Source organism: Amphiura filiformis, chromosome 7, assembly GCF_039555335.1.
Source record: "Amphiura filiformis chromosome 7, Afil_fr2py, whole genome shotgun sequence".
Lineage (NCBI taxonomy): Eukaryota > Metazoa > Echinodermata > Ophiuroidea > Amphilepidida > Amphiuridae > Amphiura > Amphiura filiformis.
This window is the reverse complement of record NC_092634.1, coordinates 2,978,123-2,994,345: the sequence shown is the minus strand read 5'-3', so window position 1 is coordinate 2,994,345 and position 16,223 is coordinate 2,978,123. Positions and strand designations below refer to the sequence as shown.

Sequence of the window (16,223 nt, the reverse complement as noted above, 5' to 3'; positions counted from 1 at the left end):
TTGTTTAGAACAATAGAAACCGACTCCAACCGGACGGAACCGCCCGGAACCGGCGGTCGAATTATGAATTTATCCCTAACTCACTATTTACAGCTTTTGATTTACAAAATCCAAACAAAACATCTTTCAACTGTCGAATATCCTCTGATACCAAAGTCGCCATTTGGTGAAGGATCCTTCTGTTTTAATAGCAAGCAAATAAGGTATTGTTATGCTATAGTTATTCATATTTCTTCATTTGTTTGTTCATTTCTTTTATTTGGGATTTATCCATTAGAATGCCAATGAACTTATGCGACAACAGTAAGAATGGAGTTCGACCAAGCATTACGTTATCTAGGGAACTTTGGTCGCTATCAAATCCTGCTCTATTTGATACTCAACATAATAGCTTCTATATTCACAAGATTACAACTAATAGGCATGGTGTTTGTTTCATACACACCTAAGCCATATTACTGCACACCACCTGAAGGATTTTTCGTCAACGAAACTGTCCCAGTGTTTCTAGATCAAGGGACAGAAATGTACGACAGTTGCCATATGTACGTGGTGCAAGATGGTGAAGTGACAGAGAATGTTACCAGATGTCAGTTTGGTTGGGATTTTGAGACAGTTCATGGTGAGCAGAGTGTCGTCACTGATGTAAGTATATCGATGGTTTGGTGCCAGAAAGGCATATCTGCAATAACTGCCATATATTATACCGTAAAACCCCGTCTACAAGCATTATAATGTTTTTTATAGAAGCTTAATTAATTCGAAGCAAGCGTTAATATACCAATACAATAGATCGGTCTTAAAATAATACTTGTTTGTATATGCTTGGATCCGTAATTTATTTGCTCAAACTCCATAATGGCGACTGGATTAATGTAGCTTTCATCAGAAGCACACTATAATATGCTTGTAGACGGGGTTTTACGGTACGTATATATAGACAATGATAGACAATGTGACATTTCTGCATTAATATTGTAGGCGCATATGACACATGGCAGCTATTGCAGATAGGCCTGCTTTGTTGCATGCACTACACCCTCAAATTATGGTGGTGTAGATTGCTTATCTGAAGTAGTTACAAACATTTTAAAGGGCTCGGATGGCGACGTTTTCACGTATTGTTTGTGGGACCTGGGATCACATCAGACATATCGAATTGCATTTTGAATATCAGGAAAATGTCTTTCTGATATCAAATACGAAGCGTGCTAAAGTGTGACAATGGGGTGCGAATGAAGGCAGCAGTCTACTGACATGATGCGCGCCGCGCCATGAGGCAACATGTTGGTATAATTCAGTACGTAATAAAAGTTTTATTTCTTTTATACATTACAGTTTGACTTAGTGTGTGATGATGCTATCTTAGCTAAAGTATCGGTGTCTCTTTTCATGACTGGGATTCTCGTCGGGTCTGTTACATCAGGACAATTAGCGGATATCTACGGCAGAAAACCTATCATGTTCATATCACTGATCGGCGAAGCTTTGAGCGGTTTGGGCATGGCGTTAGCGTGGAATTATTACGTATTCGTAATCTTTTGGTTTTTACTCGGATTTTTTGAACAGGTATTTCTTTGAATAACACTTTGTAATTATATTTTTGATCCAAGTGTGATCGGGAGTGTGATGTCTCCTGAGCAATTGAATTTGATTATTTGCTTTATTTACGTTTAAAATTCAAGTCGATTTACAATAACAAATTCAGTCAATTTTTAAATATAGGCCTACTGTGATGATTAATAAATGAAGAGATTTCATACTTCTAGTCCAATAAATCAGAACTCACTGTGGATGTTTCGAAGTCTAGCAGACTTCTTTCTCAACACTGATGTTGTTGTGATGATCTTCTGTTTACCGCTGATGATACAGGTTGCTTAGCAACGCGGTTGGCAGTTGGTTTTCCAAGAAGATCGTCAAATGCGTGAGTAAGATTGTATTGCCCCTCGTCCCTGTTCATGATGTTGTCTAGGCAACCTGTATCATCAGCGGTAAACAGAAGATCATCACAACAACATCAGTGTTGAGAAAGAAGTCTGCAAGACTTCGAAACGTCCACAGTGAGTACTGTTTCATTGGACTAGAAGTATGAAATCTCTTCATTTATTTATCAACAACAGTCCTGAGGAAAATGTTCAGTACTGTGATGATTGCATTGCACCATCATATAAAAAACTTTTGCTAAATAGGAAGGTAAGAGAATGAGCTATTACTAGAAGGGCTTCCAGTTTGTTGTTACTATTTTTGTAGTGTATAAGCATGAGTTCGGGGTAGATTGTTTAATGTGATATTTGTATATGTGATGCGATCAAGCAAAATCAGTCGGAACTCGGCAATAATAAATTTTCAGTTTCTTACAGGATAGTAAAAACATTTACAAAGCTGGATTTTGCAGAAAACCCCATTGAAATTGAACAACCAGTTCCAAAGATATGAGCAATAGAGTTTCCAAAACAAGAAGAAACAAAAGGAAATATTTCCTTTATTTGGCTATATCTCAAAATCAATATTTCCGAGTTCCGACTGATTTTGCTTGATCGCATCACATATGTGTCTTCACAGAAATGTACTTGCGAACCAGTCCTATAATGCAAAGTCAATACTTTGTGAGATTAATCAAGTAATAACGGAGGAGATGTGGAGTAGGCTACGCCAAAAGTGCGCATTTAGGCTATTCCATTTAAAATCCACACTACCCCTGTGGAAGATTTAGCTAAAGTCATCCACAGAGGGAATATGTGTTTCAAATAGAATAGACATTTGGGTAACTTCCATTTGAAATACTCACTCCATTTGTGGAAGATATAGGTAAAGCCATAATACTCCCTCTATTGAAAATATTTCCAAAATCTTCCACAGGGGTAATGTTGATTTCAACTGGAATAGTCCATTTTCCCCCCAAAAGGGAATTTGTTTTATTTACTGTCAGCTTGCTGAAGTCTGAGTTATGAAACAACACATCAGCCAATATTGGAACCGAGTGGATTAATGCATGTTCCTGCAGAAAGAGAGTGAGTGGTGAACGCAGCAACGTTTTGGACATTGTCATCATCTGTGCAATATTCCTGTACGCAAAGGATATAATTTTTATATATTACGAAAGTCTACAGTGGTCTCCAAAAATGGATTTAATCCCTCGAAAATTGGGCTAATGTGAATGAATGGTTTAGCAAGAAAAATTGACTCTTTGTTTACTGTTTCTTTATCGTTGTAAGTTGAACCTTCTTGTGTACATATTAACATTTCCCCTGACAAGGGGACCTTTTTTTGTCGCTTAGGGGTGTGGGAGTGGTGGGGAAGGGTTGGGGTGCGTTGCCACCCTTGCTAAGGCCCTGGTGTTATACATTAATTTTTTCGGGCTGTTGATTTTAAAATATCAGTTTGCGCGAATACAAATTTAATCTCTACATTTGAATTACTCTTACGGTAACCATGGTAACTAAAATATGTTACCAGCCAGAAGAGCGGGAACTTCTAGTCTTATAACTTGCACGTTATTATTTAAAGTTAAAAATAAAGTTAGACGTTTCTTAAGACATTATAATGTTACATAATGATTTTAACAATTTTTTTATTTCCGTTTTCCGTTTTCACTGCAGGGGCTTATGAATTGTGGAATAGTAATGATTATGGAAATGTTTGCTCCCGAGAAACGAACCTTCGCTGGTTCCATTTGTGCCATTTTCCGGGGTATAGGTGATATAATAGTGAGTCCCATAGCTTATGGACTGCCCAACTGGCGTCATTATGAATTGCTGGTTTCATTGATTTGTTTACTCATGCTACCAGCATGGTGGTAAGTTAGAAATGGGTGAGAAGTAGATTGGGGTGTGTCATGTGTGTGGGGTGGGGGTTGGAGATGTGTGTGAATGGGGTTGTGAGTATGAGGGATGGGGGTGCTGCTGGGTGTCTCTTCTTAATTACTTATTTCGTCCTTACTTGTGAGGTACTCTGGTCAGTAGCAGATAGCTGATATCTCCAAATGTACGAGGTCCATATGTAATACAAGATAATCGCGTAACACTTTCCGCTATGAAATTTGAAATTCATGTGTGTTATATGAATCTTTTGCCACGTAAGTTCATACATGATATACTGGCTAATTAATAATATAATCATACACTGTTAAACTAAATGTACTGTTAAATTTTGTCTTTTTTTTAGGTTCATTCCAGAGTCAGCACGATGGCTTGTTTCACGTGGTCGTGTAGAAGAAGCCGACAAAATCCTCACTAAAATAGCTGATTTCAATAATATTCCTGTTCCCACTTCTTCATTCCTTACATCACGTCCGCAAGAACTAAGTGAAGAAGTTGTGCCACTTAGAACTCCACAACAACAACCTGACAAAGATGCAATCTACAAGCCAGTGCCTGCTCCACGCAAACAGCTCGGTCCGAGTAGACATGGACATCACGGTTTAAGCGGTCACCAATCATCAACAAAGATAGCTCATCAGAAGTTTATACCACCGGCTTCATCAGCACAATCAATAGAGAAACATAGTCTATTGGATATTTTTAAATCCAGGGTGTTGTTAGTAAACTTTTTAATCATGGGTTACTGTTGGTAAGTGAGTACACTCAATCCGTTTATCATCCGCACACTTAAAAAAAGCAATATCTTAAAGACACTAAACATAACTTATTAATAAAGTAAACAATAGAGGGATATTTTGTCCTCTCTATTTTAATGCCTCGTCATTACTCAGTAAGATGCGACCTTATTTCGTCAATGGAATGGAAAAAGAGAGCGTTTCAAAAGTGACACATTTATAGTTTGATCAGCTCGTAATAGGCAAGAAATGTTAGGCTTTTACCACTACGCCGAAAAGTAGACCCACGTTAAGAGTGACATTAGTTGACCTGTCTGGTCTATATTGTGTGTGTTAAACAAAGTAAACAAAGTATAGGACTTAATAATTCGTGATACTTCTGGCGAGATGTCGCTAGAAAATTCTCAAAATGAAATATTTTTATGTTAATCCGGGATCCGATTGCGAGCTGATCAAAGTATAGGGATATTCGTCAGTTTGAGGCGTTTCATACCTGCTATTGCTACGGGATCATTGCAGTGTGTGTTTCATACCTACTATTGTTACGGGCTCATTGCAGCGTGCGTTTCATACCTACTATTGTTACGGGCTCATTGCAGCGTGACAGATCTACACTCACTCGTAGTGCTTATAATCAGAGAGTTTCCGGAGAAAAGTCTATGTAAACCCTTGTCACTCACTATGCACCGAAAAAACCCATAGTTACATACCCGGTTGCACCCAAGGTTGATATCAACTGAAATTTGTGTATGAGCAGCCCTTGCACAGTATCAAACCAAGTCTGTGTTCTTCGTATGTGAGCTGAGACGATATGTGTCGAAGACTACTTCGTGACACGAAATAGCCGGCTCTGCAATAATTGCGAATTTTTTCTAAAACTTGTGCGCCGTTTCATGCTTTAAACATTTCAGTTTGTGTTAATATTGATTTCTCTTTGCCTTAGGTTCGTCATTGGTACTGTATATTTTGGGTTATCATTATACAGTGCCGAATTAACTGGCAATGTCTACTTCAATGTGTTTCTACTTTGTCTTGTCGAAGTACCTGCATACGTTGTTGCCTACTTTATGATGAGGTGGTAAGTTAAATATTCTTGATAAAGGTCATCAGGGCTTAATTATAAGTCTCACAGTGTTAATTTGTATCGTAATTCTATAGAAATTGCACTTCATTTTGGTAGTTCGCGCCTGTAGGATTAGTGTCTTTGAAAAGAGCGGTATCGTAGTCAATCTAAAGTTGCACACATACGCAAGTGATGAGTGATGATACCCATCGCTATGGTAATAAATTCTGTTACCAATACCTCTACGGCAAATTGAACTTGTGTAAAGAAATGTTTAATTAATTAATGGTAAGTTTAAGGGGGTGTCATTTTCTTGGGGGAGGGGGTCATGAATACGTCGGTGATCGGAGTCAATTTTTATGACCCCCCTATCGCGGGCTAAATTTTTTACGACGCCTCTATCTCGGGTCGAAAATGTTTATGACACCAACCCCTTCCGCTTACACAAGACTGACGACAAATTATTCATTGCTGGAACTAAAGCGCGATGCGGGCAAAAAAACTTGAATGTGAAGAAAGTGCGCGTAGCGCATTGACATTTTGATCGTAAGTTTAAAGAAGGCGCAAAAAATTCGAATTTTATAACTTAAGATTCTGCGTTGGCTTATATTCTGATCGTAAGGTAAAATAATGCGCGTGCAGCACATGAAAATTTTGGGTCATCAGCCCTTAATAATTCTATAACCCCCTATTTATGGTGTAAAAAATTATAATCCTCCTATTTTTGGTCTAAAATTCTATGACCCCCAGTAGGCCTATATTCATAACCCCCCCTTCCGAAGAAAATTACAGCCCCCTAAATTCAAACCTTCTTCACCTGGCAGGCTGGCATGCCTTGGGTTCGATGCTCCTTACATCTATTGGAGAAGCAATCAGTCATATCATTTGGGGATCAAAAGCACAAAATAAGTTCGAGTGATTGTTTTATTAGAATTGATTAATTTATGATACAATGAGCCAATGATATTTTGTTTTAATTTTGATATTATTTTGTTTTCCATTCCAGGATAGGCCGTCGAATTACCTTGAGTGTGTCTATCTCTATTGCCGGTGTTTTCTGTGTGCTCACAGCATGTGTACCTGATGAAACTAGTAAGAAATAGTCCGCTTGCTCTGATCTGCTGACGACCTTGAAATACCAGATTGGCAAAAATGCTCCAAAGAGGGTTTTATGGCCCTAAAAGATCATACATGTATTAAATTTCCAAATTAGTCCGATTTTGTTCAAAACCACACACAAGTATTCTGGTCAAAGCGATTCAGAAAAAATACAGTTTAGTCTATTTTGCGACGTATTTTTCTCGAGTTATAGAACAAAGGGCAAAGGACGCATTTTGGACTTTCTGTTTCGTAAATTATACTTTTAATTTCTGAAATAAACTTTGAGGTACTATGAGGAAAATATGTGTAAAGTGAAAGAATCCATCGTCTCTTCACAAGAAAAATGGTACCTTTTTCTTCGCTGCAGGCACAGCCCGTAAGCCAAGTAGTGTAAGCCAAGTAGTAGTTGGAAGTGGGGTACTATGGAATGCACCAACGTCTCAGTACAAGTGCATTATTTTGTTCAATTTCTCCAGCAGCAAGTAATACGCATTTATTAACCTATTTCATACACGAGAAAAAATCCCTTTAGATAATAAAATTGTCACTAAAATATTGGAATTTGCGGGCAAATATAAAATGCATCAACCCGCAAGAAAAATAAACGCGTCCGAAAGCACAGCGAGTAGTAAGCGGAGTGCGCTAGCCTGAATCCTTCTGGCCTCTAATGGCGGACTGGAGGATCGAGTCTAGGAGTGCGCACCCGTCCATTGTACACAATCCATGTACGTTTCGCTTTTTGCAAAGGTATTATCAGCTGATTATCGCCCATTATAACTTAAATTTTTTATTTATAGATTAATAAATGCTTAAATTTTTTATTTATAGATTAATAAATGCTTATCATTTGTTGGGAGTGAAATTGTAAAAAATAATGCACGCGTACTGAGATGTTGATGTGTCAAATGCACGAGCCCCGCAGGGGAGTGCATAGACGCATCAATATCTCTTGACTAGAAGCTTAGTGGATTGTCGTAAAATATCTCGAGTTGAATTTTGATTATCAACTGTTACAGGATCATCATATTATATGTATAGAATTAGGATTAAGACACGAGGTATAAATTAGCACAGTGTCTCAGTCACTCAGTGGTTAAATGATCGGACTTACAATCATAAGGTTGCTGGTTCGAGTCACACCACGGTCAAATTATCTTTTCCTGGGTCAAGATACTTATAATACTTATAATAATAATAATAATAATAATAATATTTAGATTTTATATTTTTTTTACATTTTTAGGTGACGGGAAAGACATTTCGGCATTGGAAGTGACTTTGGCAACAATCGGCAAATTTTCCTTGACGATAGTAATCGCTATTATGTATGTGTTTTCGCCGGAGCTATTTCCAACATATATAAGGTAATTTATAGGAGTTACTATTCTGGCTGCCTCACTTTCACTTTTCTCAATCTTCTACATTTTGATCCAGTTAAATCTAGACATTTCCCCAACTCCCAACGTAGAATAGCTGAAATCATTTGTTCGATAACACAAACGCAATAAATAACGGCATAAAAGCGGCCCGACCGCTCGTATTGGACATTGGCAGACGTAATAAGGGTTTAATATTGTGCGCGTATTCTGTCTCAGTCTTAATTGCATAAACAATAATATTCCAAATGTCAAAAATCGTTTGCACATCTGTCTCTGCATTCTCAGAGAATCCCCCTTTCATATCAGAGTAAACCTAAAATAACAAAAGCTTATACGTAGCGACCACGAAGTTTAACTAAAGCTGAACATGATGCAGTCATGTCTACAGTAGAATTCATCTCGACCTTTGCAGGACTTAACCCCATTAAAAGCTATTCCACCAAGATAACACTCATTGAAACAGCTCAACTGATTAAATCGGATCTTCTCTGGCTGTGCACATGTGCCTGTTTTCATGTGCGATATCGCAATAAAGTTTGTATTATAGCTTCAGTTGGGTAACCGATTATAAAGGAAACGAAAGGAAACAATGGTATGTGTACTATTGTTCACGAAATGAGACAATGGCGTGCTTTTTGTAAACCAGCATTCTTGAAAATGAGCAACATAATGATTGTTGACTTAACACGGTTTGGAAATAATTTCTTCATATTTTTGGTGTTATCTGTCGTTTACATATCCTTCCTAAAACACAAAAGTACGACCCTCTCCAAACACCTAAATTAGCTAAAAATTTAAGACATGTTACAAAACTATATTGTCTAGAATTTTAGAAGAGTACTTTTAATATTGGCCGGTTATTTTTCACACAGCGACGTTAACTAGGCAATGTACTATTACCTATAACATTAACTAAAACACCAAAGTACGAATATTTCCAAACATCTAAATTAGCTAAAATTTAGGACATGTTAAAAACTATATTTTCTAGAACTTTAGAAGAGTACTTTTAATATTGGCCGGTTATTTTTCACACAGCGACGTTAACCAGTCATATCCCCATACTTTTAACGTAGGGCTATTTGTAGAGGTCACGCGTCAATGGGAAAGAGCACTGTGTATTGTGTATAGGAAAACGGACAGTAACTGCAGTATGATTTATACTCCGTTGCTGAGCGACGAGCGAATCGGAGCGATTGGTATTTGACCAATGAGGTCGCGCGCATTTCCCAACGCAACAAAAAGCGCTCTACTTCATTGGCTCAAAACCAATCGCTCGAGATTAAGAATAATGTAAAAACTAAACGTCAACACTACTTGTTTAGTTCGTTGACCGGGAGCGCTTTCGAGAACTTCCTCGTCATCAGCCGATGTTGTTAGCTGATGTTTGTTGGAAACGGCCGCGGCTTTGAGACCAACCTAATCATGTGACTCACACTATAGGCAGGTGACGTCACTGAACCGAAGTTGGAAAATGCATGTCCCTGGTCTTGCTGAGCATGATCTATGTGGTAATTAAGGGGTCACCTTCATCATTGACTAAGTACTAATAATATAATGTTTCTTTTCAGGAACGTTGGTATTGGTGCTTGCTCCTGTTTTGCTCGAATTGGTGGCATTATTGCACCATTTGTGCTACATTTGGTAAGTGTAGTAGGATTGGTATAATCAGCAAATTCTAATCAATGTACAATTTCAGGGCAGGAAAATAAATTGAAATATTTTTTACCTTTTATATAACCTGGCAATAAACTCTTCCATAAAACGGTATGTGTTTGCTGGCATGTGCATGAAACTAATTTCCATTTTTGTTTTCGATGATATTACAGAACAAATTCAGTGAGTATTTACCACTGAATATCTTTGGAATTTTATCACTGATCGCTGGAATCCTGAGTCTATATCTACCTGAAACTCGTAATAAACCACTACCAGAATCTATCCAGGACTGCGAACGACAAGGACATTCTTCTCTTTGTTCTTCAAAACGACACAGGCTTGAAAGCTTCAACAGCCAGAGTAGTGATAAAGCCAAACCTGATGCTATATGACAAGGGTACTTAAGTACTTTAGAACTGTTAACGAAAACGAACTACGGATGACGTTTAAGAAACAAAAAGAAAGCACATAAATTATTGAAGAGACTGGAGCTCGAAGGTTGAGCTCGAAAGGCAGAAGATGTATACCCGATTCTTAAATATAGGAAGAAGTGAAAAACACCTTGAAAAAAAGTATGACCTGGGGGAATTTCCCCTTCAAAAAATAAATACATGTACACTATTTGGTTGTTTTTTTACTTAAAAAGCACGACGAAATATGAAAATTTTGAGAGAGACAAAATCTCAAATTGTTCCGATTGGACCAACATTTTAAACAAGGAGTAGTTTGCCATATCACAGGTGTTTCGATGATGGATAACATGATCACAAATACCAAGGTTAGCAGGATTCAAAATCCATTTTGAGGAACACGGGATGAAGCATCATGCAACATGCAACACCAATAACAAAGCTAGCTGATGATATTGTAAAAACACACAAACACACGACAAAAACACACAAGAAACTGGGAAAAAGAGCACAAAATAGGGATGGGGAAAAAGGCGGAAGGGGAGAAAGGGGAAAGGAGAAGAATAAAAGGAAAACGGAAAGAAGAGGAAAGGGGAAGGAAGAAGAGAAAATGAGAGAAAAGCTTAGGGAAGAAGAGAAAGGGGAAAGAAGAGAAGAAGAAAATCTATACTTCTTTCATGTGAAATTTGTACCCATGGAACACTGATTTTGTTAGTAGCTTTTAATAAAATTATGCCAAAAACCAGGAGCTTCCGGGGGATCCGTCCCTGGACCCTCGCCGGGGCTTTGCCCCTTGTCCCCACCTGGGTCAAAGGCGGGCCCCTGGACCACATCCGTTAAACGCTTAGTGGCAAGCAACTCGCACATCAATATACTACAACTTTTGATCAGAAATTGGGATATTTTAAATCTTGCCCCTTCCCCACCGGAAGGTCAGGTCTCTGGTTACGCCGGCGCGCAGCCACCCTGCTATATAATGATAACATGTCGGTCATAAATCTCTTGTCTATTTTGTTGATCAACATCTTGTCCATTAAAGTATAATTGGTTACAATTTGTGAGGTGGTGATTACAGTGTTCTGGTTTAGGTTTCAATTGACTTGTTGAACCAACCAGTGCCAAGCAATTTGTGTAGAATGAAATTGCAAATTGCCCAGAAAAATTGCAAAATGTGCGGAAAAATAGCGAAATAAAAATAAACATATATAGCCGAATTTAAAATGAGGTTTACTACATTATATCTATAATCAAGGCTGTCCTTTCATATTTCTTGAACAAAATTGACAGAATGTAAGTAGTAAAACCACAAATTTGGTTGAAAATTGGCTGAGATATGAATTATGCAGGGAAATATTACAATTTGCAATGATCAAATTGGGTTTGCGAATGTGCGAAAATGGTTGGACCTTGGAAACAAGCGGACATGCCACGATGGAAAGTCATCAATTTAAGTACTTTCATAAGTTAACTTTTTAGCAAAGTTCCTGATGTTAGAATTAAAGGAATATAGTCATTTAAAGGGAGTGTTCAGATTGGTTTAGGATATGGATTTTATTAAAACTTACATACGATGTCAAATATTAGTCCTTTTTCTGCATCCATGTAAGTATTGTATTTGGATGAGAATTACATTTTTGTATTTTTTATGTTTTTGTACAATAAAGGTAACACACTAAACTAAACTAAAAACATTTTCAGCGTAATGTGATTAATTAGCATAATTAGCAAGTTGATATGTGTATACATGTACATATGTGTGTTGCATTGTGGTCACAAAGCGCCCAAACAAACGATCATATGACGCATTCAACTCCATTTATTAGTTCTTTTGAGAAGAAATAGTGATTCTGTGTCAATATAATACAACCCCGGTTGTTTGTGAGATTAACGAGAGGGAGAAGTTTTGAATTTTGTTTGCACTTTCGAGGGTATTGAATAAAACGGCTGCCATATTACCATTAAATTATATTCGAAAGTTCTAGAATAATCTGCTAATGGGATATATCAACTGAAGTTTGTTCCTTTTAAGGGTGCTGTATAAGAATTTGTGGGCCCAACCTCGGGGAGATAATAAATTAGATGTGGGGACTCCCGCTAGAGGGCGTTTCTCAAAATGGCCGCTAAAATGACATTCTAAGCCCTAAAATTGTCTGCTTATGGAATATATTGGCAGAACTGTCGACGGTGCTGAATAAGAATATTTGGGTTCAACCTGGAGAAATATGTGGATCTCTTAAAATGGCCGCTAAAATGACATTCTAAGCCCTAAAATTGTCTGCTTATGGAATATATTGACAGAGCTGTCGACGGTGCTGAATAAGAATATTTGGGTCCAACCTCGAGAAATATGTGGAGCTCCCGCCCGCTAGAGGGCGTTTTTCAAAAAGACCCGAAAAATTACAATTAAAGGATACTAGAATTGTTGCTGCTGTTAGAATTGTAATGAATCAGAATGCCATCACGTATCATGAAAAGAAAAACTGTTTCCTCATCTGTAATGGGACTCGAACCAGCGATCTGTTACTTTCATACTCCGCTTATTGTAAGTCTGACTGCGCCAATATAAAATATAAAGCTCAAAATGTTGTGTTTATTCCTTTGTTTACATTAATATGACAGATTTTTTAAATATTAAATATCCATTTTACGTATAAATACCGAACGTTTCGAGAGGACATCAAACAAATAATGTAAATATTGATACGATGATAATATTGCATAAGAGAGGAAATCTCTGCGTCGTAATGTTTTGTGCAAGTTGCGTGTAAGTTGACCTAGACTTCTCCGTAGTCCACTTGCCAATTGTGCACTACTCTGGCTATTACATTTAAGCTTAAAACTCTGATTTAATTAATGAGTGCACAATTGATAGATTTTCACAACTGATCTTTTCAGTCACCGTACGCCCTCTGTTTGTTAGCTTCCCAAGTGGACTACTGACTTTGCCTTGAGAGTTAGGCCAATTTCTGGCCTAACTAAAATTGGTGATGATGTAATGCATCTTTAAAAATGAATCTGGCTTGTGATTGGTCGCCCAGATCTCGTTATTGTTTAAATCCTCCCGACGCGTACTGGTACCATTATAACTATACATGGTACACAACTATCTAGGGAATGCGGCGCTTTTGTGCTGGTGGATGAACGTATGCATCTAGCGCGTATTGTACCACCATGCTTAGTCTTGTGGTTAGATTTTATTGATAAACAAGTATGATTGACAGTGTGTGAGTCCTGGGTAAAGTTCTGCTTAAAAGTGAAAGTCCATAGTCGGTTTTTCGGATAATAAACTGGCAGATTCTAAAATTAGAATTGTTCAGTATTGAAGTGTCATTATAATTATGCCATTATGATATGTTGCATTAAATAATATAAGCCTACGTAGGGCCTATACTTTACTTTTACTGTCACAAATATAATTATATAGCCTAAACTTTTTCATAACCATTTTATACTAGTATTTTGATGTAGGCCTACTAAATATCAGTATAATTTCGAGTTCAACTGAATGCGTTCATCATGATTAATAACATTTTTATTTATCAAAAATCGACTATGGCATAGTCTAAAGTTGACCGGGAAATATAACATCATCATTTGGAATCAACAAAAGATATTCCAACAATATTCTTTGGAATGTTTGAACATGTATCCGAAACAGCTTCAACAATGGTTAGCTGGTTCGTAGTAAAAACAGTCTTGACTAAAAAAGAGTTTGGTAGAGTTTTTGAACAGGTTTTTGATGTACTTACAATTAGGCTAAATTTAAAATTGATATAAGAGGTGTTGGATCACAAAAATATTTTTTCATTGTTTGAAACACCCTCTAGTGGTTAACCACATCCTCCCGAGGTTGGACCAATGTTTATTCAACATGAACATCCTCAAAAGAACAAACTTCAGTTGATATACCCATTAGCAGACTATTCTAAGGCTCTAAAATATCATTTAATGGTATATGGGGGCCATTTTGAAAACCGCCTTCTAGCGGAAGTTCCCAACATTTCCCTATGATTGGATCTTAAAATTCTATTCAGTGCACTCGAAAGTACAAAGTTCAATCAATATACGTATATGTCCCATCAGTAGACAATTCAATGGCTTTCAATATTTAGGTGGCCATTTTGAAAACTGCCCTCTTTCACACATCGAAAAATTCTTATTCAGTGCACTCAAAAGTACAAGTCCAGTCAATATATCCCATCATTAGACTATTTTATAGCTCTAGAATGTCATTTAATGGTATTTTTGCAGCCATTTTGATAACTCCCTCCTTCCTACATATGTCTTAGGTTGGATCCCAAAATGTTTATTCAGCGCACTCGACGGTACAAGTTCGGTCAATAGGTCCCATCAGTAGACTATTCTATGGCTCTAGAATGTCATCTAGCGGGAGTTCTCTACCTTTCCCAGAAGTTGAGCACAAAAATTCTTATTCTGCACCATCCAAAGTACAAAAAAAAAACATCTTCAAAACTTTCCCTCTTGTTATTCTCACAGGAACCCATATTCTGATCCTGCTAAAGCCACGAACAAAGCGTTTCAATATGACCTCCTCTTGTGCACGCAGACGACATCGCGTCATGAGCGCCCTACACGCACATGCACTGTAACTAAATGTAATCCGGTACGTCATTTGCGCGTATGCTTGTTGGAACATGTTGGAACATGCTTTTACTATATAATGCCCACACTTTCAACTTTATTTCCAGCAAGCGTTTCCCCATTCAGAGCTATTTTCTAAAATGCTCAGATGGCTACATGTAGTGAACCCTGGATGACTAATGACATGAACCTACCACTTGACCCTTCCCATAGTTATTATTTTGATATGTTACTTCTAGGGGGGAAAATAGATTTTATCTGTAATTCTCTTTCAGCATACAGTACGTATAACGTATTTTATCTTTACGTACCGCTTTGCTGAACCAAGCAAGATACAGTTAGGTAATAAATAACTGCCAAGTTTACTTCTCATAACAGGCCTTGTATTTGTTTGACATGCGTTAAATACCAATGAGGTAGACTCAAAGAGTACTGATTCTGCCATGTTTATGTGTCACTCATGGAGGCCACTTATAATTGAAGACAGAATTAAAAAGACTAATTTGCGCCTGACGTCACTGTCAGTAAAATTACCTACGACCCTCGATTGGTTAATAACACATAAAAGGAAGGTCGATTCATCTGGTGCCAATCGGAGAAAAGGAATCGCAGAAAAGGGTGAAAAATTACGTACTTTTACAAGGCAAAAAGCAACTTTCCTAGACATTGTTGACATGGTGCCTGCCGGAAAGAAAGTTTTTGTATTTGAACCTAATTTAACCTTTTGATACAAATTTGCTGAACCAAGTTACAGTAGGTAATAAATAACTACCATGTTACTTCTCATGACAGGCCTTGTATTCAATTTCATCTGTGGTGTTGATGTTAGGTGTAACTTTATGCTATCAAAGTAAGCGTGTTGCAAAAACAAAAGGATCAATGTCATGCCCAGCGCCCAGATCCACTCAAATTAAGCAAATTTGGGATATTCTAGTTGAAATCCATATACCCCCTATGGAAGACATACCTTAATCTCCCACAAGGGGAGTGTAGATTTCAAATGGAGTCACCCATTCAGGAAGCCCCACTTGGAATTCACATTCCCTGTGTGGAGGATTAAGGTCATGTCTTCCATAGGGGGTGTATGAATGTCAAGTAGAATAGCCCAATATAACACTGGTTTTGTTGTGCTACATCCTGTAAAATGATATAGTGTCATATGTGACCCGGCAGCACAAACGAGCCGTAAATTCCCTAAATTGTATTCTGTGTTACGGTGTAAAATGTGTACGAAGGTCGTATTCATTGATAACTTAAGCTGGCCCGACTTCCGTCTTATTTTGATAGTCAAAAACTAATCAATAATCCTATTGTTGAAGTGGATAATAAGCTTCTACCTTAGATGGCCGGCTATAGAACTTTTAATAGCTCTGGTCTTTGTTTGCTTTTGCTAAATCCTTTTAAAGTGGTGGGTTACCAGGCATTGTATTTTGTACAGGTATGCATAACCAACA

At 37.6% G+C, this 16,223-nt stretch overlaps 1 protein-coding gene across 1 annotated transcript; it reads left to right on the top strand.

Annotated features, from left to right (window-relative positions):
- Nucleotides 1-309: 309 nt before the first annotated feature.
- On the top strand, nt 310-10,149 carry LOC140156457 (organic cation transporter protein-like). Its single transcript, XM_072179402.1, has 9 exons — nt 310-645; nt 1,339-1,569; nt 3,600-3,796; nt 4,165-4,569; nt 5,499-5,633; nt 6,625-6,710; nt 7,963-8,083; nt 9,670-9,742; nt 9,928-10,149. Exons 1-9 carry the CDS (start codon nt 310-312, stop codon nt 10,147-10,149), a joined length of 1,806 nt encoding a protein of 601 aa, XP_072035503.1.
- Nucleotides 10,150-16,223: the final 6,074 nt, after the last annotated feature.

Coding starts and splice junctions, on each gene's coding strand:
- LOC140156457 (XM_072179402.1), top strand. CDS start 310: ATGGAGTTCGACCAAGCATTACGTTATCTAGGGAACTTTGGTCGCTAT. Junction 6,711..7,962: donor ATGTGTACCTGATGAAACTA/GTAAGAAATAGT, acceptor TTACATTTTTAG/GTGACGGGAAAGACATTTCG. Junction 9,743..9,927: donor CACCATTTGTGCTACATTTG/GTAAGTGTAGTA, acceptor ATGATATTACAG/AACAAATTCAGTGAGTATTT.